The sequence below is a fragment of the Macaca nemestrina genome, chromosome 9 (assembly GCF_043159975.1).
Source record: "Macaca nemestrina isolate mMacNem1 chromosome 9, mMacNem.hap1, whole genome shotgun sequence".
In the NCBI taxonomy this organism is placed as follows: Eukaryota; Metazoa; Chordata; class Mammalia; order Primates; family Cercopithecidae; genus Macaca; species Macaca nemestrina.
This window is the reverse complement of record NC_092133.1, coordinates 32,224,738-32,251,693: the sequence shown is the minus strand read 5'-3', so window position 1 is coordinate 32,251,693 and position 26,956 is coordinate 32,224,738. Positions and strand designations below refer to the sequence as shown.

Below are 26,956 nucleotides of genomic sequence, written 5' to 3'. Positions count from 1 at the left end.
AAACTTAGTGTTACCATTAAGCTGAGGCTGTCTGTCAGCTTTCCAAGACACTTGAACAGTAGTGGTTGAGTCATTAGGCTTTTGTTGGGAAAGCCAAATCAATTCTACTGCAACCAGTAACCATTATATCTCCCATATCCTCTAATATACAACCTTTTGATTTTTTAATAATTGAACTTTTTCACTGTGTCTTTGTAGATTTTCAGAAGTTCTCAAATTGGAATTTTGCTGCATTTACTTTAGATAATTGTAGAAAAATCTGTATTGGAGAATGGTAGAAGAAAGGGACTTGACAACAAAGACCTTTATCTTTAGATTTCTCTACAAATATAACACCTTAGTTACAAATAAAATTCATCTTACAGTGGATTTATCCGTAGGAATACTCTACCCTTAGAAGTTTTTTTAAATAACTTTATTAAAATATAATTTACATACAATAAAATACACCCATTTTAAGTATATAGTTCAATGAATTTTGGCAACTTGTGTAACAATCAAGTTAGAGAACATTTTCATTGTCCCAAAAACATCCCTTGTACCCTTCCCCAGTTAGTCCCATCTCTACATCCAGCCTCAGGCAACCACTGATCTGTTTTTCTAACAATGAGAGTTACTGTTCCTAGAGTTTCATACGAGTAGAATCATAATGGACTCATTTGTACCTGGCTTCTTTGATTCAGCATGTTTTTAAGATTCATCTTTATCATTTTGTGTGTCTGTAGTTTATTCTTTTTATTGCCGAGTACTATTCCATTCTAAAGCAACATCACAGTTTGTTTACCAGTTCATCTCTTGATGGACATTTGGATTATTACCATTTTGGGTTTTTATTAATACAGAAGCAAAAAACATTATTGTACCAGTCTTTGTGTTGAACTATGTTTCATTTTAAGGAGGTAAATACCTAAAGTGGAATTGCTGGGTTATTTGGTAAGTGTATGTTTAAACTTTACAAAAAACTGTCAACTTGTTTTCCAAAGTGATTGTACCATTAAACATGACTGCCAACAATGTATGAGAGACCCAGTTGTTCCTCATTCTTGTCCACACTTAGTATTGTCAGTCTTTTAAATTTTAGCCATTCTAGTAAGTGTGTCATAATGTCTTGATATTTTAATTTGCGTTTCCCTAATAAGTAATGATGTTGAACATCTTTTCATATGCTTATTGGCATCTGTGGATCTTTTTTTGTGAAGTATCTGTTCAAATCTTTTGCCTATTTAAAAAAACAGAGTTTTTAAAATTATTATTATTGAGTTTTAAGAGTTCTTTATAGATTCTGGATACCAGTCCTTTGTGAAATACATTTATTGCAAATGTTTTCTCCCAGTTTGTGATTTGTCATTTTTATTAACTGTTTCTTTTGGAAATCATGTTTTGAACATTGCCACATGCCAATTTACTGACTTTTTTTTCCCCTTTTATAATGTTTGCCTATTCCAAGAACATCAGGGTTTTCTCCTGTGTTGTCTTTTAGAAGTTTTATAGTTTTAGCTAGTATATATAAATCTAGAATTAAGTTAATTTTTATATATGGTATGAAGTTAGGAACAAACTTCATTTCCTCTATGGATATCCAATTATTGAAAAGAATCCTTTCCCTATTTTTTTTTATTATTATTTTTATGTTTTTGAGAAGGCTCTGTCACTCAATCTAGAGTGGGGTGGCATGATTTAGGCTCACTACAACCTTTTTAGTAGAGACGGGGTTTCACCATGTTGGCCAGGCTGGTCTCGATTTCCTGACCTCAGGTGATCTGCCTGCCTCAACCTCCCAAAGTGCTGGGATTACAGGCGTGAGCCACCGTGCCTGGCCTCCCCATTGAATTATCTTGGCATCTTTCTTGAAAGTCAGTTGGCTGTATGTATTTCTGGACTCACTATTCCGTTCCATCAATCTATACTTTTGTCCTTACACCAAAGCCACACTCTCTTGATTACTATTATATATAATCTTGAAATTCACTAGTCTGAGTCTTCCATCTTTTTTCAAAGGGTTTTGTTTGGTTTTTGTTTTGTTTTGTTTCGTTTCATTTTGCTTTGTTTGAGACAGTTTTACTCTGTTGCCCAGGCTGGAGTGCAGTGGCACGATCTTGACTCACTGCAGCCTCTGCCTCCCAGGTTCAAGCAATGCTCCTGCCTCAGTCTCCAGTGTAGCTGGGATTACAGGCATGCACCACCACACCCAGCTAATTTTTCTGTTTTTAGTAGAGACGGGGTTTCACCCTGTTAGCCAGGCTGGTCTCAAACCGCTGACTTCAAGTGAACCACTCACCTCGGCTTCCCAAAGTGCTGGGGTACAGGTGTGAGCCACCACACCCAACCTTTTTTTATATATTCAGGAATATTTTGGTTAAGTTTAGGTCCTTTGCTTTTCCTTACAAATTTTAGAAGCTGCGAGTTAATTTGCCTGCTGAGACTTTGATATTGCACTAACTCTATAGGTTGATTTGGAAAGAATAAACATCTTAATAGATCCAATTTCTGAATATAGTGTATCTCTCCATTTATTTAAGTAAGTTATTTTAAGATTTCCCTCAGTGATGTTTTATAGTTTTCAATTTATAAGTATTACACAACTTTTATCAATTTTTTTTTTTTTTTGAGACCAAGTCTAGCTCTGTCTCCCAGGCTGGAGTGCCGTGGCATGATCTCAGCTCACTGCAACCTCCACCTCCCGGGTTCAAGTGATTCTCCTGCCTCAGCCTCCCGAGTAGTTAGGACTACATGTACCACCATGCCCGGCTAATTTTTTGTACTTTTAGTAGAGATGGGGTTTCACTTTGTTAGCCAGGATGGTCTTGATCTCCTGACCTTGTGATCCACCCACCTCTGCCTCCCAAAGTGCTTGGATTACAGGCATGAGCCACCACGCCCAGCCCTAAATTTTGTATTTATTTTTGAGAATTTTATGTTTTTATGGTACTACAAATTGTATAGGTGGATGGTTTTCAAAAAAAGCATTCTTTTTTAATAAGTATAGGAGTCACTCTCAGGGTGACTAGTGACCTGAAAAGGGACACACAGGGGGCTAGTGAGTCTCGTGATGTTTCTTGATCTGGGTTTTGGTTATGTGGGTATGTTTACCTTGTGAAAATTAGTTGCGTACACTTAAGATTAAGCATTTTTATGTATACTTTAATGAAAATTAAAATAGAAAAAATATATAGTGAAAAAGAAGAATGTACTTTCAAAAGGAGAGGGAAAGCTCAGCTCCAACAGTGTTATAAGCTCATTAAGAGTGTTGATTGGCGGAACACTTGACTGTATGCTAGGTGGTGTGCTAAGCAGGCTTTTCATGAGGGTTTTTTTTATTTGTTCCTTACAAAAACCCAATGAAATAGAACCTATTATTATCCCCATTTTATAGATGGGAGAATTAGACTCAGAAAGATCAAGTTATTTATTCCATGTCACACAGCTGCTAAATTGAGGAGCTAGAATTTGAAACCAGGTCTTTTTACTCCAGGGCCAAAGCTTTTAAAACAATACAGTATGGGGTAGCGGTTGAGAGTAACCCATTTGATAATGGATCTCAGGTATGTGTCTTTCTGCCTCATCAAAAAAAATACTCGTTTTGAGGGGTGGTGACTAAAATGTTTACCCGCTAGAATAGCCCAGAACAGTTGATAAATATGTGAAATCTCAGTTTATACTTTATATCTAATAACCAAATGTTTGATTCCCGCTTATGATTTGATCGTTGAAAGTATCACAAAGTCTTGACTTATCTTTAGCTTCTGCAGTAGGATGCCCAAACTTTTTAAATCCTTAGGCAGTTTTATCTAACAATCTGATAGCCACTGTTCAAAGCATGACTCCTCATGATTATAGCAATATCTCATTTATTTAATGTGTAAGTGGAATAATTTCAGTAAGTTGCTGATTGTTTTTCTGTGTTACCTGGCATTCTGGTCTTTATCCAGAAAACTACTCCAGTAGCACCTGACTCATGTCCATTTCCACCTTTTAAAAGACAAAGGGTGCATTTTAAAAGGCAAATATATTTTTAAAAAAATGATAGAGTTTTGGAGGTTTTCATTGTTGGGATTAGAAGTGGCATTTGGTCAAGCTTATAAGCTTGCCTGTGTGTTAGTTCTCTAAATCTTCACATTTCATGAGTTTTCATTTCTGAGATACAAACAAATACCCTATACAAAAAGCAACCCTAAAGTCCCCCAAGGCCTATGTCCAACAAGCTTCTTAGTAATCATTTTTAGTCTGTATCATAGGCAACAGTGGCATTTATGCTAGAAAACATCCACCTCAACACACCAGGATTACAAGGGTCAGCTCCTTCTGTGTATATAAAATGGCCTAATGCCATTCTTGAAAATATGCTTTCAGCTATGTATCTTTACTTTGTAAAGAGGCCTGTGTTTAGGATTTAACATCTAGAAAATAAGCCTCAAGAGTTCAGGGCTGCAGTGAGCTATGATCACACCACTGCACTCTAGCCTGAATGACAGAGCAAGACCCGGTTTCTAAAAATAAAAGTAAATAAATAAAAGAAAATAAGGCAAGCTTGAGCCTTGAAATGAATTAAATTTGGCACAGTTTTATAGCATGTTCCACATTGAGTATGTCTAAGGAGGGATGAACTCTATGGTAACATGGGTCTTCCTGCCACATTTGGGTTGCTTAAGTAAATATGCCAAAGATCCATCAAATTACTTTGAAAAGTACCCGGTTGTACCCATTTGTGATTATCCTTTAAAGAAAATCCTACTTTCTTCAGAGTAGCAAAAGTTTCTATTAGTTTCTGAATCTTTTCCCCAGTGTCCCCCAGCCTCATACTTGGGTGTGATTTTGTCTCCTCCTTTTTTCTCATACTCATATCCAGTCGATCAGCAAATTCAGCAGGATCTGTCTTCAGAATTATACACTGAATCCCAATTATTTCTCACCACCTCTGTAGCTACCACTGTGGTCCAAGAGATTGTTCTCTCTTCCATGGACTGTTGAAGTAGTGTCTTAATTTACCTACCTCCTTCTATTTATGTCCCATATAGTTTTAAAGGACCACATAGCAGTGGTCTTTTTAAACGGTGTCAGATTGTGTTGCTATTATGCTTCTGAGTGTTTGCCCAGGTGGTGCCTCTGTATGGCTTCTCATCCTCCATATCTGTCTCTCTCTCACATTAGCCTGAGTTTCTCACATGGTAGCTCAACGCTCTAAGGAGTAAGCAGAAGTTGCCTGGGCTTGGAAGTCCCAGAATGGAATGCAACTTCCTCCCCATTCTCTTAGTCAAAGCCCAGATTCACAGAATAGGACATAATCTCCACTTCTGATGGGAGGGGTAGCATTGATGGAGAGGGAGGACTGTAGTTGCTGGGGCCAATCTGTGGAGATTAGCTACCACCACCGGAATAACCAGGATGATTTGACCCAGGCTACTTCTCCAACCATAACTTTTCCTTGCTCACTCTATTCCAGCCACACCAGACCCTCTTATTCCTTGAACATGCCAGGCCAACTGCCACCTGGGACCTAGGGTCTCAAAATTCCCATTGCCTAGACCATTCTTCCTTGCTGTCTAGTCCTCATTTCCTTCATGTCTGAGTTAAAATGTCACCTTTTTCAGGAAACTATCTCTAACCACTTAGACTTAAATAATCATATTAGTTTTTTGTTAATTGCTGCCTAATAAATCACCACAAACTTAGCAAGTTAAAATAACACCTATTTATTAGTTCTGTATATAGTTCCAAGGGTCAGAAGTGTGCCACATAGTTCCTGGGTTCTCTGCTCAGAGTATCTCAAGGCTTAAATCAGTCAAGGTGTTGGGCTGGACTGAGTTCTCATCTGGAAGCTCTGAGGGAAAATCCTCTTCTCAGCTCTTTGTTTGTTTGTTTGTTTTTGAGATGGAGTTTCGCTCTTGTTGCCCAGGCTGGAGTGCAGTGGCGTTATCTCGGCTCACTGCAACCTCCACCTCCTGGGTTCAAGCGATTCTCCTGTCTCAGCTTCCTGAGTAGCTGGGATTACAGGTGCCTGCCACCACACCTGGCTCATTTTTTGTATTTTTAGTAGAGATAGGGTTTTGCCATGTTGGCCAGGCTGATGTCAAACTGCTGACCTTAGGTGACCCACCCACCTCAGCCTCCCAAAGTGCTTGGATTACAGAAGTGAACCACCACGCCCGGCCCTCAGTTCATTCTTGTTGTTGGCAGAATTCAGTTCCTTGCCATTGTAGAACTGAGGCCCCCATTTTCTTACTGACTGTCAACTGGGGGCTCCTTTCAGCAGCTAGAGACTGACCACATTCCTTGCCAGCTGGCCCCCTTCCTCCTCTGCAACCCGTTGGAGCAAACTCTGCTTTTAAAGCCTCATATGATTAGGTCAGATCCACCGGAGTAATCTCCGCATCTTAAGGTCACCTGATTTGGATCCCTCTTTTAATCACAGCAATAGCTACATTACTGTTTGAACAACTCAGAGAAGGTATGTGTACACCAGGGGCCAAGAATCTTGGGGACCAGCCGGGCGCGGTGGCTCATGCCTGTGATCCCAGCACTTTGGGAGGCCAAGGTGGGAGGATCACCTGAGGTTGGGAGTTCGAGAACAGCCTGACCAAAATGGAGAAACCCTGTCTTTACTAAAAATACAGAATTAGCTGGGCGTGGTGATGTGTGCCTGTAATCCCAGCTACTCAGGAGGCTGAGGCAGGAGAATCACTTGAACCTGGGAGGCAGAGGTTGCAGTGAGCTGAGATCATGCCATTGCACTCCAGCCTGGGCAACAAGACAAACACTGTCTCAAAACAAACAAAAAAGAGAATCTTGGAGACCATCTTAGAATTTTGCCTACGACAATAACATATACTTTTTTCCTGTTCCTTTATCCTGCTTTATTTTTCTTCATAGCACTACCTACATTATATTTTCTAAGTATTTGCTTGTATTTTGTTTGTTTGTTTGTTTTGGGGGACAGAGTCTCGCCCTGTTGCCCAGGCTGGAGGGAAGTGGTGCAATCTCAGCTCACTGCAACCTCTGCCTCCCAGGTTCAAGCTATTCTCCTGCCTCAGCCTCCTGAGTAGCTGGGATTACAGGTGTAAGCTACTGCGCCTGGCTGCTTGTGTTTTTAATGTGCCTTTTACACTAAGAGTATATGTTAGTGATGTCAGAGACTGTCATTTTTGTTGTTATATTCCTAGTACCAAGGACAGTGTTGGGCACATTGTAGGTGCTCAGTAAATACTTATTGAATGAGTCAATTAATAAAAAAGACTTCATGGGAAATACAGAATATTTTATTTTATGGAAAAGGGTAGATTGAGCATATGAGTGTTATTTTAGCTTTATGTTCAAAAAGGTACCACAGAGTCTCAGAATATTCTTTGGTTTCTCTTTCCATAAAGGACTTCTTATTTAACAATTAAAAACCAAGTTGTTGGCTGGGCACAGTGGCTGTTGCCTGTAATCCCAGCACTTTGGGAGGCTGAAGCAGGCAGATCATTTGAGGTCAGGAGTTCAAGACCAGCCTGTCCAACATGGTGAAACCCTGTCTCTACTAAAAATATAAAACTTAGCCAGGTGTGGTGGTGGGCACCTGTAGTCCCAATACTTGGGAGGCTGAGGCAGGAGAATCACTTGATTCTCCACCTGGGAGGTGGAAGTTGCAGTGAGCCAAGATTGTGCCAGTGCACTCCAGCCTGGGCAACAGAGCAAGACTCTGTCTAAAAAAAAAAGCTGTGATGACAGGGCACAATGGCTCACACCTGTAATCCCAGCACTTTGAAAAGCCAAGGCAGGAAAATTGCTTGAAGCCAGGAGTTTGAGACCAGCCTGGGCAACAAAAGAAGACTCCATCTGTACAAAAAAAATTTAAAAATTAGCTGTACATGGTAGTTTGCACCAATATAGTCTCAGCTACTCTGGAGGCTAAGGTGGGAGGATCGCTTGAGCCCAGGAGCTAGAGGCTGCAGTGAGCTATGATCTATCTCACCACTGCACTCCAGCCTGGGTGATAGAGTGAGACCTTGTCTCAAAAAAAAGTTGTGAGCAAGTAATTGTATAACTGTCCAACAACTGTTGTATACAAGAAAAAGCAAATTAGATTTTTGGCTTGCTAGTAATAACATGCTTTCAGCTTTCAGTTTTTATTTGTGTATGTTCAAGTATTAAGAATGTCTTCTGCAAACTTTTGGAAATGGATGCTTAGTCTTCTGGCGTTATAGCTGATTTACCAACTTTGTATGGTGTTTCTGTGGTTTTCCACGTAATTGCTAATAGAATAACAGAGTCGGCTCAATCGTGTAGACATAACATAGCATGCCATACCAGAAAATCGTGTATATTTCCCTCATTTTCAATACTAATCGTTTTGTTTCTTTTAACCCCCTTCTATAGACAAAACTTGCCAATGGCACTTCCAGTATGATTGTGCCCAAGCAACGGAAACTCTCGGCAAGCTATGAAAAGGAAAAGGAACTGTGTGTCAAATACTTTGAGCAGTGGTCAGAGTCAGATCAAGTGGAATTTGTGGAACATCTTATATCCCAAATGTGTCATTACCAACATGGGCACATAAACTCGTATCTTAAACCTATGTTGCAGAGAGATTTCATAACTGCTTTGCCAGGTATGTCTACAAGTGTTTGTAAACCATGAATTTGCTGTGATGATAACAGAACTAAATCTCTAGCTATATATCTGTCTTTAAAAGTCTTTATTGGCTTGATTTTTACAAATTAAGTTCCTTAACTGTACTTTTTGGTGTAAAGCTATTTTTTTTTTTTTTTTTTTTTTTTTTTTTTTTTTTTTTTTGAGACGGAGTCTTGCTCTGTAGCCCAGGCTGGAGTGCAGTGGTGTGATCTTGGCTCACTGCAAGCTCCGCCTCCCGGGTTCACGCCATTCTCCTGCCTCAGTCTCCTGAGTAGCTGGGACTAGAAGCGCCCGCTACCATGCCCAGCTAATTTTTTGTGTTTTTAGTAGAGACAGGGTTTCACCGTGTTAGCCAGGATGGTCTCAATCTCCTGACCTTGTGATCGTCCCGCCTCGGCCTCCCAAAGTGCTAGGATTACAGGCATGAGCCGCTGCGCTCGGCTGATATAAAGCTTTTAAAAAAACAAACTCTAGAAATAAAGACTCTTTTTTTTTTTTTTTTTTTTGAGGCAGAGTCTCACTTTGTCACCTAGACTGGAGTGAGTGCAGTGGCATGATCTTGGCTCATTGCAACCTCTGCCTCCCAGGTTCAGGCAATTCTCCTGCCTCAGCCTCCCGAGTAGCTGGGACTACAGGCACCTGACACCATGCCTGGCTAATTTTTGTATTTTTAGTAGAGGCAGGGTTTCACCATATTGGCCAGGCTGATCTTGAACTCTTGACCTCCAATGATTCACCCGCCTCAGCCTCCCAAAGTGCTGGGATTACAGGCATGAGCCACCGCGCCCAGCCGAGACTCCTTTTATCCTATCTTCTTACTCATGCCCTTCTATTCAACCTATTTTTACCCATACATAGGTCCAAATAAAATCTTTTCTGAGGTGTTACCTGATGTAAGTTGTGTCTTTTATAATATGTCTTAGTTTCAAGATATGTTTATGTACTTGGATTTGTATTTCTATGAGAATATATCAACAGAATATTGAAATTCTACAGATGAATAAAAAACATTTTTAATTGAAGTTTTTAGAAAGAAGGCTATCTCATAAGCCTCGTTGTGGTGTTAAATAAATAAATATAAAATGATATGTAAAATCCTTTTTTTGGAGGGTGCTGTGGTTTTTCTAAATGCTTATTTTTGGAAGGGCTTATTTTCCTGACATAGTATTCCCCCCAAATACTGACACCTAGAACACTTCCAAGGTGTCAGTGTTTGGGGGGAATGCTATGTCAGGAAGATAAGATTCTTGTGTATTCAAAGTTTATTTTAAGAGGAAAAAATCATACCAACTTGAATGAATCTTATCTTAAATGTCATATCTTGTTAGGGGAGGGGGTGTTGTTGTTTTCCAGTTACAGAAGTTACAGGGAACTTAGAAAATATTTAAAAACATTTCCTAGAACCCCAGCATTCAGAAAGAACTACTGATTTGCTATATTATTAATATTTTGGCAGGTAGCCTTTCTGTTTTGTCTAGGTATGTGTTTTTTTTTCCTATAAAGCTTTGATCATAAATGTTTTGTGACCATTTTTCTGAATACATTCTCTTCATGTATTTTTCTGAATGTGTGTTCTTTTCAGTTGTTGCATAATATTCTTTACAATGGTTGAAGCACATACTATTTAACCCCTTTATTGAACATTTAGGTAGTTTCAAAATTTTTTCCTATTATAAACCATGTGATGATGAATTTTTATACATTAATCTTGTGGGAATCCTACGGAAAAAAATACAGACATGGAATCGCTATATATTAAGGAATATGAACATTTTTAAAGGCTTTTAATACATGGTGCCAAACTATCCCCTGATAAAAATATACCAGCTCATAGCCTCCCAACTATTAATACTACTTTGTTTTATATTTGCTAATTATACCTTTTTTAAATTTTTGTTTTTCTGAACTAGGAATTTAAGTTGCTGTTTAAAACAAAAGAAATACCTATTTATATCTTAGGAATAACCCCTGTAAAAACTGAATTTTACCTATATCTTTTGTTAAATGGAATAGATTTTTGCCCCCTCTTTACTCACTGGATTTTGTTTTAGCCATAGGCAAACAGTTTTCTTTGTACAATCTGTGTGTACCTCATTACTTTGTTCTCCCCAATCACTGAGACATGTTACTATCTCAAGCTTATACCACTAAGAATTGAACAGGAGTTGATTAGACCTGTGTATCCTTTACCTAATATTGATCCCTGGTGTGTATCCGCTGACCACTCTATGAGGTATTAAATCATCAATCTAATGCTTTATGGCCATTTAAACTTATAAACCTGTACCATCTGGCTATGTTTAGTAAACCAAACTACTTCAAAAAGTGCCTGTAGTCCATTAATGTAATGGGTTTGTTTGGAGTGTTAGGTGAAATTACTTCCAAAGACTTATTAAAGGTACTTGGTGAAATGATCAGGAGCAGTTTGATGGCACCCATTAAAAACAGGACAGCATTTTGGAAATTTCTGATGGTGTAGAAAGTTTTAATATAAATCATACCATTACTGTATTTTACATGAAGAACTAGTTATTATACCTTTAATTGGCTTTTGTTCATGTTTCTTTAATAAGAATTGGGTAATGCACGTCTCCATCTGCTTATACTTAAATACGAACATGCGATGCCAGCCAAACAAAATCCATGTAATGCTTGCTTTCTCAAGTCTGCTGAAAAGTGTGACTGATACCCATACTATCTTTATATGATATGATTCAGGGGAAAGGCCCAAAATGAAATGCCATGTTCTCTTTCTTGTTAAGTTTGTGCCTACAGGAGTAAGAGTATGAAGGAATTCTTCTGAACTATTTAAGTCTATAGAAAACATGTGATATGTACTTTGTAAACAGAAATAACTTTGAATATTTTTATCTCAATTGTGAATGTAGAACAGCAGGCAAAAGAAGTTTTTTTAGTGAGTTCATCCTATTTTATAGGATCTTTTCTTCTGAGACCTCAATACAGATTTGGGTGTTGGAGAACTTTAATTGGGAAGCCCTTCTGGTTTGTACGCCCCAGGATCTATTCTTCACTATTTTCCTCTGCACCTCCTACAGAATATTCTCTGAAATGCTAACCAAGTTATCTTTTGGTCTGGAATTTTTTCATTTTTACTCAACTGTCATTTAGGTTTTATAGCAGCAGCTACTCTCAAATATAGTTTTTTTTTTTTTTTAATCTGAAATTAAACTCATTCTTGAACTTAAACATACATCTCTGTCTTTCTCTTGGGATATTTCCATGCCATTCTATATTTCCTTCTTCTCTCCTTCTGCATGCCCAAAATTCTATAACCCAGCACACTCTGACTTAGTGCCTCTCCCCCAGTACATTTAAAGGATATTTCTTTAACCGAACAGCTTTGGAACTGCAGCAGTAATAGAAACAGAATGAGAAATGGACCTAATATAGAGATTTGGGGGGGTCTGAATCATAGAGTTTGAGATGCCATCCATAGAACATCCCCTAGTGCTGAAATCCATATAGATAGATGTGAATTGTTTTCTGGAATCCTTTTTATTTTTAATGTCTTGGGGGGTTTGCTGGTTGTTAACTTTAACTTCCTTATCTAAAGGAAGATGGAAAATACTGTTCATTTCTGTAACCTTATGGAAAAATTATTGACACTCATTTTACCCAAGCCTCTGTTTGAAAAAGAAACTGGACCACACTAGGGACAATGATGTGCCTTCATAGCAGAACAAATGCTGTTCTGTTTTAAAGGACCTTTTGTCAAAAATCATTCACCACCCTCTGTGTTCTTTTTCTTTGCCTCCTCCCTCTCCTGAAAGCTCGGGGTTTGGATCATATTGCTGAGAACATTCTGTCATACCTGGATGCCAAATCACTATGTGCTGCTGAACTGGTATGCAAGGAATGGTACCGAGTGACCTCTGATGGCATGCTATGGAAGAAGCTCATCGAGAGAATGGTCAGGACAGATTCTCTGTGGAGAGGCCTGGCAGAACGAAGAGGGTGGTGAGCCTTTAACTTTTCTTACTATTACATGGCTTCAGGACCTGGCCAGTCACAGTCACTGAAAGATTTTTGGGGAGCCAGTGAGACCACTTCTCATTTAATACGGTGATTTTGTTGATTTGCAGCTTAAAATGTAACAGAGAACAAGTATTCATGTACTCAGCAGTTTTTCTTCTTACCTGTCACTCACAAAATGACATGATATTGTATTAATACTGCTTTGCAAAAAATAATGGAAAGTTTACCAGCCCTCCTGTTTAAAGCATTCTGTTATCTGGGCAGAAGTTGGTATCCTGCGGCTGGGTACAGTGGTTCACGCCTGTAATCCCAGCACTTTGGGAGGCCAAGGTGGGCAGATCACTTGAAGCCAGGAGTTTGAGACCAGCCTGGCCAACATGGCGAAACCCTGTCTCTACTAAAGATTCAAAATGTAGCCGGGTGTGGTGGCATGCACCTGTAATCCCAGCTACTCTAGAGGCTGAGGCAGGAGAATCGTATGAACCCAGGCGGTAGACGTTGCAGTGAGTGGAGATTGAGCCATTACACTCCAGCCTAGGTGACAGAGCGTGACTTTGTCTCCAAAAAAAAAAAAAAAAAGTTGGTATCCTCCAAAAGGACTGATGGGCAATTTATGAGCCAAAATAAAGTAGATGACTTTGAATCACATAGAAACCATCCAGGATAACTTTCCCCTAAAATAATCCAAGACAAATGATTTTCTTTTCTTTCAGAAAATTTATTGCCTTTATCTTATGCGTCTGGTGTTTTGTCACCTTTGTAATCAAAAATTATTTTTATGCTCAAGTGGAATAAGAACTCTAGCCATCAGAAAAAGTGAAAATGAAATTCATTATAAATCATTGTTTCTTCTTAAGACTTCTGTTTTTCAAGATTTTCTGACTTAATTCCGAATTCCCCAAAGCATCATATAGTTAGCAGTCTAAGAGACCTCACTACTTTTTTTGTTGTTCTCTTAACAGTGCCATTTCATTAGAACTTCTGAAAGATATCTTTCCTTAAATAATTTTCTCTCAGAGTATGTCTCTAGAATGTCACTATAGGAAAGCTACGTAGTAATAAAGGTAACATTAAATATTCTCGTTGACAGAAAACATTATAATAGGCATGTGTGTGCTTAGTGGTGTCCTTCCAAATTAATTTTATCTGTTGTTTATCTTGGATCATAAAGAGGAAAACAGTTAAAAATAGAGAACACTTGTAAAAGATAAATATTCATGGACCAGCTTTCCTTCGAATTTTCATTAAATATATTTGGCTCTCTTTCTTTTTTTCTGTCTTTGAAATTTATTAACACCTAGTAAATACAACGACCTATATTATACCAAATGCTTCAGAGATTTTTATCATTCTGGCTATTAGGAAGACTGTTTAAATTTTTCTCTCAAATCGAATTAAAGGAACAAAAAGCTAGGCAATTTTTAGGCTATGTAGAAAAGAATATTGTTGGCCAGGCAGGGTGGCTCACGCCTGTAATCCCAACAGTTTTGGAGGCCAAGGCAAGAGGATTGTTTGAGCCCAGGAGTTTGCGACCAGGCTGAGCAACATAGTGAGACCTCATCTCTACAAAAAAATCAAAAAATTAGCTGGGCCTGGTGGCGCATGCCTGTAATCCCAGCTACTCAGGAGGCTGAGGCGGGAGGATGGCTTCAGCCTGGGAAGTTGAGGCTGCAGTGAGCTATGATCATGCCACTGTACTCCAGCCTGGGCAACAGAGCAAGACCCTGTCTCTTTCTCTGTCTCTCTCTCTCTGTCTCTCTCTCTCTCTCTCTCTCTCTCTCTCTGTCCCTCTCTCTCTCTCTGTCACACACACACACACTCACACACACACACATATTACTACTTCTCAAATATATTTTTTAATTCTCACTTATTTCACTACATAGAAAAATAGCAATCTTTCATAACCTACTTCATACTTTGGAAATAAACTCTTTAATAGTACAACAAAGCAAATAAAAATAGAGTTATATGGTATTCAGGGTCCATCATTTTGCTGAGTGCTGGGACCAGCCTTGAGGATACAGCAGGCAACTGTTTACATGGGAGAATTTTAGGGCAGCTGAGAAGATTTCTTTGTCCCTCAGAAAAAAAGAATCTCTTCTCCAAATAACTCCTGAAATTTCAATTAAGGGGATTCATTCCTTTAGCTATAAAGGTTCTGTTCCCTGTTAAAATACATTGTGTTCCCATTTGGACTGTAAATGACAGTAAACCTTCATCAGACATTGGGAGTTTGCTGAGTCCTTTTTTGAAGGCAGAAAAATCAAGAAGTAAGTAGGCAGTTCTTGGCAGATGGATATGAAAATGCCAAAGGTAGAAGGCTCCACAGTTTTGCTTGGGATTGGCACTAAATGGCAAGATCTGTTATGTTAGTTACAAAGAAAAAACGATCATTGAGAAGATGGCTTTTGAGCCTTTGTAAAGGGTAGGTGAAATAACCCAGGATCCAGCACTAATTACCACTTTTTTCCCCTATCTCTTTATCCACAGAAACCCATTCCCGCTCTTTTGAGTATCCTTCAGAGTTCTGACTATATCCCCTTGTCTTTGGGCACATTTATCCTCTTAATCCATGATACACCCCATGAAATTCCAAATATTTATACATCCCGTGTCGACTTCCTCCATTATTCCCTTGACTTTCTTGTTGCTGCTTCTATTTTTACATGTTGCCTTTATTCCTGTGTCAGTTGTCCTCCCTTTTTTTAAAAAAAAATTTACTCCATCAGTTTCTCATTTGCTTCTTTCAAATTGTCTTACCAAGCCTAATATGTCAATAAAGTCTTTCTGTGTTATACCTTTCCCCATATGCTAGCTTTGAAAGGTTCTTCCATTTCTACTAACCAAAAATAGTAAGTAAATACAGTTTTCTAATAAAGCTTTGTATCTCTTAAGTTTTAACTTGGTCTTTGATGTTGTATTTTATGTCTAGATGAATTTGACAGTCTTCCCCTGGGACATGAACTCTGTAGTTTTCTCTTTTGAAAAATACCGAATATGCTCTCTGCTCAGTAATGGTAACTCTTAAAAGTATAATAAAAGACCACTTGGGAAAAGTCAATTTTCTTAATCAGCAGATCACATTTTATGATAACATTCTGAATTTAATATTTAACATTTATCATGTACTCACATCCTCGTAGGTACTAGGCATTTCACGTAGAAGTAGTCCCTGTTGTCAGAGATCTTCCATCATAAAAGGTTTTGACTTAAAACATAAAGACAGAAGCCCGTTTTCAATACCTAGCCACCCCTTTCTGTAGCACTTTGATCTGAAGAAATTCAGGTACTTTACCAAGACATGGTAAATGCAGTGAGGTGGAAAACAAGATCAGAAGCTTATATGGGTTCTCTTTCCTTAGAATGTAGAGATAGTATCATTGCATAGGAAGAAAGTCTTGGAGTGCTAGAGATTAAAAGAAGACAGGAATCTCAGAAATGGTGGGCATTGAGAAACAAGTAGTTAAGAATGTGGGTGGGCTGAGAAATCAGACTTAAAATCTTCACATTCAAAATCTATTATTTGCCTGCAAAGTGTTTGTAGAATAATATTGTACAGAGAAATGTACCATTAATCCGGAATTCTTTCATAACACATCTTGTTTCCCCTTTTGTTTATGCTGGTGTATCATGTTTCATTAATCCCCCTCTTAAAAAGTATTATTTTCACTTCTCTTTTTCAGATTTTCTTTTCTGTATTAACACAGAAGTTAGAGCCAGCTACCTTCCTGGACAGGAAATTTTCTCAAATAATTTTCAAGGTGTATAATAGGGAGAGGGAAGGGGAGAAGCACTCCTGGAGACAACAAACAATTAATTATATTGTAATGGAGCTATAGAGGGAGGAGTGGATGACTGGCCCAGAGAAAACATGATTTCTCTGGTGCCAGGATTACACTCAGAGGCATTTCTGCCTGTCTCCACTTTGCAAGGCACGGTGCCAGTGAGAACAGCAGTTAGTACACCCATAGTGGGGTTTACTAGCTTCCACACCGTGTTTGGTGGGTTCTTAACTTCAGGATGAGGAATTAAATTTTTTACCCAGCAGGAAGTGATTGCCATTTACTGATTTTTTTTTTGTAGCAAAGATCTAGCTTGGGATACGAGTATTCCAGAGATGTGCTGTCATAAGGAAGGAGATACTAACAAATGTTGCTCACTGGAAACAGGGAAGGCAGTTAAGTACATGTATGTATATACACAGCCAGGAACACACCTGTGAAAGTCAGTTTCATGCCTTAGACTTGATAGCACAATGCTCTTAGGCGTTTCTTTTTTTCTTCTTCCCTAGCTGCTGCTGGACAAACCTGTGATCCTTTTGTTTTCTGTTGAAATGAACTGAATTGTTCCTTTCAAAGCATAGTTGCACTGATTAGCAGCAGCCTGGGTGACTGAGCAGCCACCTTACCCACACAGATAAAGACCTAGAAAAAGTGATCTCCATGCCAGAGGCATTGCTGCTGTTTACAATGCTGGGGACCACTACACAGTAAAAGAAAAAAAAAAAAATTATAGGGCATGTGCTAGTTCAAAGGTAATACTTACCATTACTAACAAAATTTCCAAAAGATGAGGTCAGTGAATCTAAGCAGTAGTCTTAATAGACCAATAGATGAATTCTGATTATACATATTCCATTTGTTTACTGATATTATAATATTTCCAAAGGCTTGGTACTCTGACGTTCTACACTGGAAATAATCATGTTTTACCCAAAAGCAAATCAGTGTTGATCAGACTCCTTAGAGCCCAGAAGGTTGCTCTTTGACATGGGACTCCTGAAATCAGGCTTACCTTTGCTCCTCCCTAGGCAGCTATGGAGAGTATATGGAATGGTAACTGTGAAAACATTTTGAAAATATATGAAGCTCCTTATAAATATATAATGTCGGCCAGGTGTGATGTTTCACGCCTGTAATCGCAGCACTTTGGGAGGCCGAGCAGGCAGGTCATTTGAGGCCAGGAGTTTGAGACCAGCCTGACCAACATGGTGAAACCCCATCTCTACTAAAATACAAAAATTAGCCAGCGTGGTGGCAGATGCCTGTAATCGCAGCTGCTCAGGAGGCTGAGGCAGGAGAATCGCTTGAACCCAGGAGGAGGAGGTTGCAGTGAGCCAACTCACGCCGCTGCACTCCAGCCTGGGCAACAGAGCAAGACTGTCTCAAAATATATATGTATATAAATATATAATGTCATGATTTTCATTGGGAAATATTTGTTATTTTTTTAGGGGACAGTATTTATTCAAAAACAAACCTCCTGACGGGAATGCTCCTCCCAACTCTTTTTATAGAGCACTTTATCCTAAAATTATACAAGACATTGAGGTAAGAATCTATGTATTTTGGGGTATTTGCCCAGTGGCACAGAATTATCAGCATTCTTCAGTCACAATATGGTTACAGCAAGCCCATTAAGGTTTATTGACATGAGTTGCAAGTCAATCTCTTAGCTGGCTGTGGTGGCTCACGCCTGTAATCCCAGCACTTTTGGAGGCTGAGGTCAGGAGTTTGAGACCAGCCTGGCTAACATGGTGAGACCCCTTTCTCTACTAAAAATATAAAAATTAGCCAGGCATGGTGGCACACGCCTGTAATTCCAGCTACTCAGGAGCCTGAGGTAGGAGAATTGCTTGAACCTGGGAGGCACGTGTTGCAGTGAGCCGAGATCGTGCCACTGCACTCCAGCCTGAACGACAGAGTGAGACTCCATCAAAAAAAAAAAAAAAGAAAAAGAAAAGAAAATCAGTCTCTTTACAGGCAAGTAGGGTAGGTAAAATAAATTGCTAGGCAAAATTTTAAAGCTTTAAAAAATTGTTTACTAATACATAGATGAGAGAGATAAAGAGATTGATCCCTTCATACAATAGCAGTGTGAATGGTAAACTTGTCCTCAAATATCTTCTGAATTGAACCTCCATAGAAGTTCATCAGTAGCAATGGCCATCACATATGTAAGAGCACTGAGTGTATAACCTCACATAGTTTGTAGCTTTTCTCCTCTTGATGAGTAGTCTCTTCCCACTAGATTTATTATTTAATTGAACAAATTATAGGCAGGGGAGTTCTAGGAAACAAACTTTAATTACTTTGCAAAAGGGAAAATATTTTATAAATGTAGATAGTAGCCTTTTAAAGACATTTTTAAGTTTTCCCTAAGTTGTGTATATCCCATAGAGTAAAGCATCGAGCCTTTGATTGTCATTAAAGCCCAAAAAGAGTTTGATTCTAGGCGTTTCCTAACACTGCCATTTTCCCATTCCTTCTTCTCAGACAATAGAATCTAACTGGAGATGTGGAAGACATAGTTTACAGAGAATTCACTGCCGAAGTGAAACAAGCAAAGGAGTTTACTGTTTACAGTATGATGATCAGAAAATAGTAAGCGGCCTTCGAGACAACACAATCAAGGTGAGGTCTGTTCAGTTGTAGGAAGGTAGCAGAGGGAGCGAGGCTGACTACATTCTTAGCACAGTCCAAAGCATAAACTCTAAGCATTATTTCTAGAAAGTAAGTGAAGATTTTAGATTGTTTCCAGTTCCAAAGCCAAAATCATTTCCTTAAAGGACAGACATCTGCTTCCCCCCAGAATATTTTACAAATGGGTAGTCCTAGGGTTAAATTCTCTTCTTGAAATGCACTGAATGGGCTATTACTCTTTTGGCCCTCACATAATTATAAACTACCCTGTTCCTTAATGAAAAGGATAAAAGTTTGCATAGTACTGAAGCTATATATATGTGGGTGGGTGTGTGTGCGCTTAGCTATACCCATAGGGAAGAATGCTTTCCACACTACTCTGGGCTTTGATTATTTGGGGGATCAAACACATAATAAGACCAACAAGTCTCCACAGCACCCCATCATCACATTGATCAAAAGGATCTTATTTGCCATCCTAGATCTGGGATAAAAACACATTGGAATGCAAGCGAATTCTCACAGGCCATACAGGTTCTGTCCTCTGTCTCCAGTATGATGAGAGAGTGATCATAACTGGATCATCGGATTCCACGGTCAGGTAGAAAATTTCATATGCTCTTTTGAACTCTGAAACATCAGCTCTACTCTGTTCTTTGTCATAGATAGTAATTTTGTATGTATCGGCACAGTTCTGAAACTAAAGAAGAATAAACCACCAGGTCCCCATCATTTCTGTCAGTCTAGAACTAGAAAACTTGATTTAGGAATGCTTGAGGTAAGTTTACATTTTCACACATTTAAGAAACTACACGTTCTATATTAATTTGGAGGATCATCTATTACAGAAACTTTTCTTATCCTTATGGTAAACTTTGCATTCCTTACAAAAGCCATCTCACAAGGGAATGACATGAATGCAATGAAGCCTTCCTTTCAGGTAGTTGTAACTGTAGTGCAGGTCTGTATTATCTCCTTTGAAACATGTACAGGTGAGCTGTGCTCTCTTTGCCAGCCCCTCCCCTGCCATCCCTGCAGTTTTTAATTGCGAGCTTCACTCAGGGAGGGGCCCTCAATTTCCAGAGGCATTAGTGATTTGATGACACAGCCATTATACTGCTGGAGTCTGGGATAGCTTGAGTTCTGGGTACCAGCAGCACTGCTGGGAACCTCTGTTAGGAATTTTGCCTTAAGCTAAAGGATTTAGCAAACATAATGCATCAAAAGTAACTTAAAAAAAAATAGACGTAGGAAAAAAGCAGTTAACTGCATTGTTAGATACTCTGAAGTTAAATGTTTACCATTCCAAGTTATCCTCTGTGAATAGAAAAGACTGTTCCTGTTTTTTGTCTTTTGACTTAAAAGCATAGCAAACTTGTCCTTGTAGTTACTGACATTTAACATTTATTGGTGCTTGTGGAGCGAGTGCCCCACAGAATCTGAAACACTGTAGATGCTAACATCATTTATAAAGAAAAGATGATTTTCTATAAAAGGGGGCTAAACTGGAAAAAGGAAATAACATGTTATAAAACCCAAAGTAAATAAACAAAAATAGAATAATCAAAATATATCATCACACAAAATTCTCAAGCTATCCCAGGACCCCACACTCTGCTGTGAAGCCCATATTTACAATGCAGGGGCTGTTTTAAACCCCTGCCTACTTCAAAACACAGAAATGGGGGCTTAGAATTAGAGTCATGATTATCTTGGCCTTTGACCTTTATGATAAAACCTGAGATCCAGGGTAATCAAACTCAAATTCACATTACTAAGTATGTGACAGAAGCATCTTAGCCTATGTCATTTCTGGCTCCTGAGGGCTATCATTGGGATGGGCACTAATGCTACTGTTATTATTCAGATTCCCCATTTAAAATGTATCTTACTAATGGTATCCAATTGAATGTCAGAAGTTTTACAGTCTGGGCCAAATTATTAGGTGACAGTGGCTGCCACCTCATCCTTGCCCTCCACAACTTGCCCATATTTCAAGCAGTATGTCTTAAGGACACACTGGCAGCATCCCATTCCCTTTCTTCTCCCACTCTCCCGGTCCGGCACTCTCTCTAAATATAAGGGGTGGAAGGGTGCATGATGGTCAAATATAGGTAACAGACTGTAGCTTGAGTACCATCTAAATCTCATCTGTCGCTTCCAGAGTGTGGGACGTAAATACAGGTGAAATGCTAAACACGTTGATTCACCATTGTGAAGCAGTTCTGCACTTGCGTTTCAATAATGGCATGATGGTGACCTGCTCCAAAGATCGTTCCATTGCTGTATGGGATATGGCCTCCCCAACTGACATCACCCTCCGGAGGGTGCTGGTCGGACACCGAGCTGCTGTCAATGTTGTAGACTTTGATGACAAGTACATCGTTTCTGCATCTGGGGATAGAACTATAAAGGTAATAAGGCATTTTTCAGTAAGTTTCCAACTTAGAATGGGGAAATTCATATGAAAATTTGATCAGGGGCAATTTCATATTTAAACATTGGTGCAGAAAAATGTAATATTTAATTCAGAGACTATTCTACAAGTGAAAAGGTAATAAGTGAGACGTTGTGTGACAATTTGGCCGAGGTATTTTATTCCTATAAATAATGGTGAGTGTGAGAAGAGACTAACCCTAGAAGAGTAAATCAATTTGAGGAATTCTCATGTGATAACAGCCAACTGCAAATTAGCCTCTGTTACCATGAATTTAAATTGTCCTTTGTTTTATTTGTTTGAGAAGTTGACTTCCCTCTAATGGTTCAGCCCTGTTTTCTGCTTCCCTAAGACTCCAGTTGCCATAGATTTTACCAGTAAAAGCACCAAATCAACTGCTCAATGCCATTTTCTTTTTCAGGTATGGAACACAAGTACTTGTGAATTTGTAAGGACCTTAAATGGACACAAACGAGGCATTGCCTGTTTGCAGTACAGGGACAGGCTGGTAGTGAGTGGCTCATCTGACAACACTATCAGGTGAGCACCTAGTACCTTGTATCATAAGAGATCGATATTATGCTCCCATTCATTACTAATGCACAGATCATACAAGTCTGTAATTTTGTTATGTTTATAATCAACTGTGTTTCCTTTCTGTAGCTTCTTACAGATCAGAAGTTTGCCCCAAGCAGAGAAGCAGCACAGCAAAGCCTTTTGTTGCCCTTCTTTTTAAATTTCTCCTGTCTACAGTTGAAAAGTGCTAATAAACAGCTAAAAGCCTTTTCTTTGCCATTGTTTTCAAGAAATGAAAAGATTTGTTTCCTTACTAGAAATTATGTAATTTTTGTCTTAGCATTACATAATTGGCCAGAGTTACCTGTATTTGAAATTATGAAGGTTTCACAGTTGGAAGCCCTTTTTGGGGTGTTCTCTGCACAAAGACGAATGACATAGTCATGATTAGAATTTGGAAGATTTATCCATCATTACCCTTCAGTGAAGTACTAAAAGGATGAAAAGGCCATTAAAAAAACAACAGATAGAGCTACTGTTTGTTATATCTAAGGAAATTATTCCTAGAAGTCACTTGAATTGCTCTGAAAACATACAGTTTTTTAAATTAGTACACAAAAGTTTTTGAGAACTGACTTTGCATTTCCATTCTCTGAGAATAACTGTCCTGGACAGTGGTAAAAGAAGTGTCCACCATGGCAGAGGGGGAGGTGCTTTGTGAGAACAGGACATCGCTGATAATCTGTATCTCATTCAGTTTGATGACTTCAGGAAACTACTTTCTTAGCTCAGTCATTTCCTGCTCAGGCAACTGTGTGCATTGAGTTCGTTTTTATACCTGGAAGAACCTGTTTACAGAAGTATATAAAGCACTGTGCTTTGAAAATACATTTTATGTTTGAACTTAAACCTACATTTTTCTGTGTGAGTTACATAGCAGAAAGGAAATAAATTACATTGAAAGCAGTACATATCTGTGTGGGTGGTGATTGATTTTATTTTGTGAATTTTTAGAAGGCATATAAAGTGTATTATAACATTCCAGGCTTAGAAAAGAATACGTGAAAATTCACTTGACTCAATTTTCTCTTCCAGATTATGGGACATAGAATGTGGTGCATGTTTACGAGTGTTAGAAGGCCATGAGGAATTGGTGCGTTGTATTCGATTTGATAACAAGAGGATAGTCAGTGGGGCCTATGATGGGTGAGTGTGCTAACAGAGTGTAAAAAGAGAAAATCTACGTCTTAATCCTTCCTTATGTTTATGGTGTTAAACATTACCATTCCTTGTTTCTAAAGCTTATAGATTTTACACAAAGTGATACCATATTTCTTTAATCTGTATATTTACCTCTCCTTGGTTTAGTGTCCTGAAATATTCTTTCCAATCATTTTATTATACTTGTTTGCACATGGTTGTCATTCATATTTCGGTTATTTGGTTATGTATTTCACTGTTTTGCCCTGTAAAGCAAAACAAGAAAAACCCAGTGTTAACAGGCTACCCATGTAAAGTGGTAACCTGTTAACAAAACACAAACACTAGAGGGCAGTATTTGGGGACTTAGTGTGGTAAGATCTCCAATTTTGATCTCTTGGATTTTTTATCTCTTTTAGTAATTTTTAAAAGTACAGTTCTCTTGTCATCACTTGTCATCCTAGCATTTCATTTATGAGTTTAGTCATCTTTATTTTCTTCTAATTTCTAGTGGTTATGGAATCCATTAATGTTGTGAATGGACCCCACGTCCACCAATCCTAAACACAGAGTAAATTCAAACAAAAGTAGGCTGGGCATAGTGGCTTGTGCATGTAATCCCAACACTTTGGGAGACCGAGACAGGCGGATACTTGAGGTCAGGAGTTCAAGACCAGCCTGGCCAACATGGCAAAACCCAGTCTCTACTAAAAGTACAAAAATTAGCCAGGTGTGGTTGCAGGTGCCTGTAATCTCAGCTACTCAGGAGACTGAGGCAGGAGAATTGCTTGAACCAGGGAGGCAGAGGTTGCAGTGAGCCAAGATTGCACCACCATGCTCCAGCCTGGGCGACAGAGCAAGACTCCGTCTCCAAAAAAAAAAAAAAAAAAAAAAGTTATTCACTTACGAAGGACTCCTTATCATTTCTTTTTGTCAAACTGCCTGATTTGGGGGGTGAAGGGTAGAAAGCTACAGTTCAAATATTGGCAACTTTTTAAATATCAGAAACTAACAACATTATTTTAGTTCATGAGCTAACTATACTGATACATTAATTAGCCAATGCAAGCAGCAAGAAGCTGCTCACTTCTTCTGCTTTGGGTCAGCCATCACTGTTACAACCTTGGGTAATTGTTCAGAGTGTGGTGACATGTTCCAGCTTGGTCAAGACAATATTTTCTTATTGCCCTGGCTTTGATCTGTACCCACCTGTCTTGGAATTTGTCTGTTATGTACCTTGAGGAAACATGGCCTATAAAAGGTTGTTGGAAGAGCTACACTTATTTAAATCAAAAGATGAGGGCTTACTTATATAAACTCCATTGCTCTTACATGGACCCCAGTCCCTCAGTACATGTGACCTGGGCCACTCTTAGAAGTGACCAGGAAGAGGATGCCTCAGAGTTGTAGATTTCTAGGTCTATGTAATATCATTAGGAGGTCTAATGTACAAGATCTCCTCTTGATCCCAAAGTGTGGTTTAACTTTACTATTAAATGTCTTCAGTTTGGTTAAAGCTAGCCTGTTTCTCATTTGTAGGTTAATCACGTACATTTCAACTATACTCACCATCCATATTTATTGCCATGAATTTCTGCTGTTCTTCCCTGTGTTCTCTTACTTTTGCTTTTAACTAGCATTTTTGTCCCCTTTTTGATCTTTAGAAAAATTAAAGTGTGGGATCTTGTGGCTGCTTTGGACCCCCGTGCTCCTGCAGGGACACTCTGTCTACGGACCCTTGTGGTAAGAGCCTTGCTGTTAGAGCATTGGAGAGCAGGTGGGGGAAGAAATTAAACATTGATGTGCTGTGGAATATGGATTTGAATTTAATAGTTACAACCTCACAAAACCTACAACTAAGTGGTAAGGCAACCAGTACATGACAATAAAATATGTTTATATAATTCCTTTCATCCAAAAATGCTTTAGAGACTATATATGGAGAGAAATGTGGCAGCTGTTTAACAGCTGCACAGAAACTCTACACAACAGTTTAGTGCAGGAAGTGAATAAGAATTCTGTATCCACCAAAAACAGCAGGGGGTACTAAGGGAGAGAGAATATAATTACTCAAATTGGAACCTGTCCAAAATCTGAGGACCTGTACACCTGTGCCTTCAAAAATTACCCTGGGGGCTGGGTGCGGTGGCTCATGCCTATTATCCCAGCACTTTGGGAGGTCAAAGCGGATGGATCACCTGAGGTCAGGAGTTCAAGACCAGCTTGACCAACATGGTGAAACCCTATCTCTACTGAAAATAAAAACAAATTAGCTGAGCATGGTGGTGAGCGCCTGTAATCCCAGCTACTCGGGAGGCTGAAGCAAGAGAATCGCTTGAACCTGAGAGGCAGAGGTTGCAGTGAGCCGAGATCACGCTTGCACTCCAGCCTGGGCAACAAGAGTGAAACTCGATCTTAAAAAAAAAAAAAAAAAAGTGCTCTGGGAATCTGCATGAACCCCCGCTGGTCAGCCCCTTAGTTCTGCAGCCTATTCATGAGCTAGTGCCTCCAGCAACTTGAACCCATCTTTTTTATTCCCCATATATCCACTTTTGACATTTGGGGAAAAAAGTGATTCAGAAGGAGAAATATCACTTTCAGAAGCACTAAATTCTTTATCATGTTGTTAGCCAGGGGCCCAGATTGATAAATACTGCTTCCATTAGAAAATTAGTTGGAGCAACAGGGTGGACAGAATCTTTTGCAGCACTCGGAGAAAAGATGAGAGCAAGCATTTGAAACCCAGTGTACTAAATCCTGACTGTCAACATTTAGGCATTCTTGGCTCTGGAGAAGAGAAAGAGGTTATATTTCTTGTCTTCCTTGTTGGATTTATGTGTGTATGTATAAGACAGGGTCTTCCTCTGTCACCCAGGCTATAGTGAAGTGGCACAATCATAGCTCACTGCAACCTCCAACTCCTGGACTGAAGCAGTACTCCTGCCTTAGCCCTCGAGTATAGCTGGCATTACAGGCTCTAGCCACAGCACCGTTTTAATTTTTGTGGAGACAGGGTCTCACTATGTTGCCCAGGCTGGTCTTAAACTCCTGGCCTCAAGCGATCCTCCTGCCTTAGCCTCCCAAAGTGCTGAGATTACAAGTGTGAGCCTCTGTGCCCCGCCCATTGTGGTATTTAAAGCACATTCTTACCATACCAAACATGCTTTACCTACATGTTTCACACATATCTTTTAAAATGTATACTTTTCCAGCCGGGCGCGGTGGCTCAAGCCTGTAATCCCAGCACTTTGGGAGGCCGAGACGGGCGGATCACGAGGTCAGGAGATCGAGACCATCCTGGCTAACACGGTGAAACCCCGTCTCTACTAAAAAATACAAAAATCTAGCCGGGCGAGGTGGCGGGCGCCTGTAGTCCCAGCTACTCGGGAGGCTGAGGCAGGAGAATGGCGTAAACCCGGAAGGCGGAGCTTGCAGTGAGCTGAGATCCGGCCACTGCAGTCCAGCCTGGGCAACAGAGCAAGACTCCGTCTCCAAAAAAAAAAAAAAAAATGTATACTTTTCCTTTTTAAGAAAGTTTTTCTTTTTAAGAGAACCTGTCTCTTAAAAAATGACTGTGCTGGCCGGGCGCGGTGGCTCAAGCCTGTAATCCCAGCACTTTCGGAGGCCGAGACGGGCGGATCACAAGGTCAGGAGATCGAGACCATCCTGGCTAACATGGTGAAACCCCGTCTCTACTAAAAATACAAAAAACTAGCCGGGCGAGGTGGCGGGCGCCTGTAGTCCCAGCTACTCGGGAGGCTGAGGCAGGAGAATG

General features: G+C 39.4%; 1 protein-coding gene across 16 annotated transcripts in view; it reads left to right on the top strand.

Moving 5' to 3' along the window:
* Positions 1–26,956, top strand: part of LOC105478371 (beta-transducin repeat containing E3 ubiquitin protein ligase) — a 250,995-nt gene that overhangs the window by 204,378 nt on the left and 19,661 nt on the right. For 15 of the 16 annotated variants that reach the window (XM_011735593.3, XM_011735585.2, XM_011735594.3 and 12 more), the window contains 9 exons: positions 8,353–8,584; positions 12,399–12,585; positions 17,840–17,936; positions 18,882–19,019; positions 19,511–19,629; positions 21,193–21,442; positions 21,887–22,005; positions 23,077–23,187; positions 24,846–24,924. In XM_011735593.3, the coding sequence (XP_011733895.1) occupies positions 8,353–8,584; positions 12,399–12,585; positions 17,840–17,936; positions 18,882–19,019; positions 19,511–19,629; positions 21,193–21,442; positions 21,887–22,005; positions 23,077–23,187; positions 24,846–24,924 (1,332 nt within the window). Of the gene's footprint in view, positions 1–8,352; positions 8,585–12,398; positions 12,586–17,839; positions 17,937–18,881; positions 19,020–19,510; positions 19,630–21,192; positions 21,443–21,886; positions 22,006–22,128; positions 23,045–23,076; positions 23,188–24,845; positions 24,925–26,956 lie in introns of those variants that run through there. The other variant, XM_071069255.1, reaches the window with a different exon arrangement.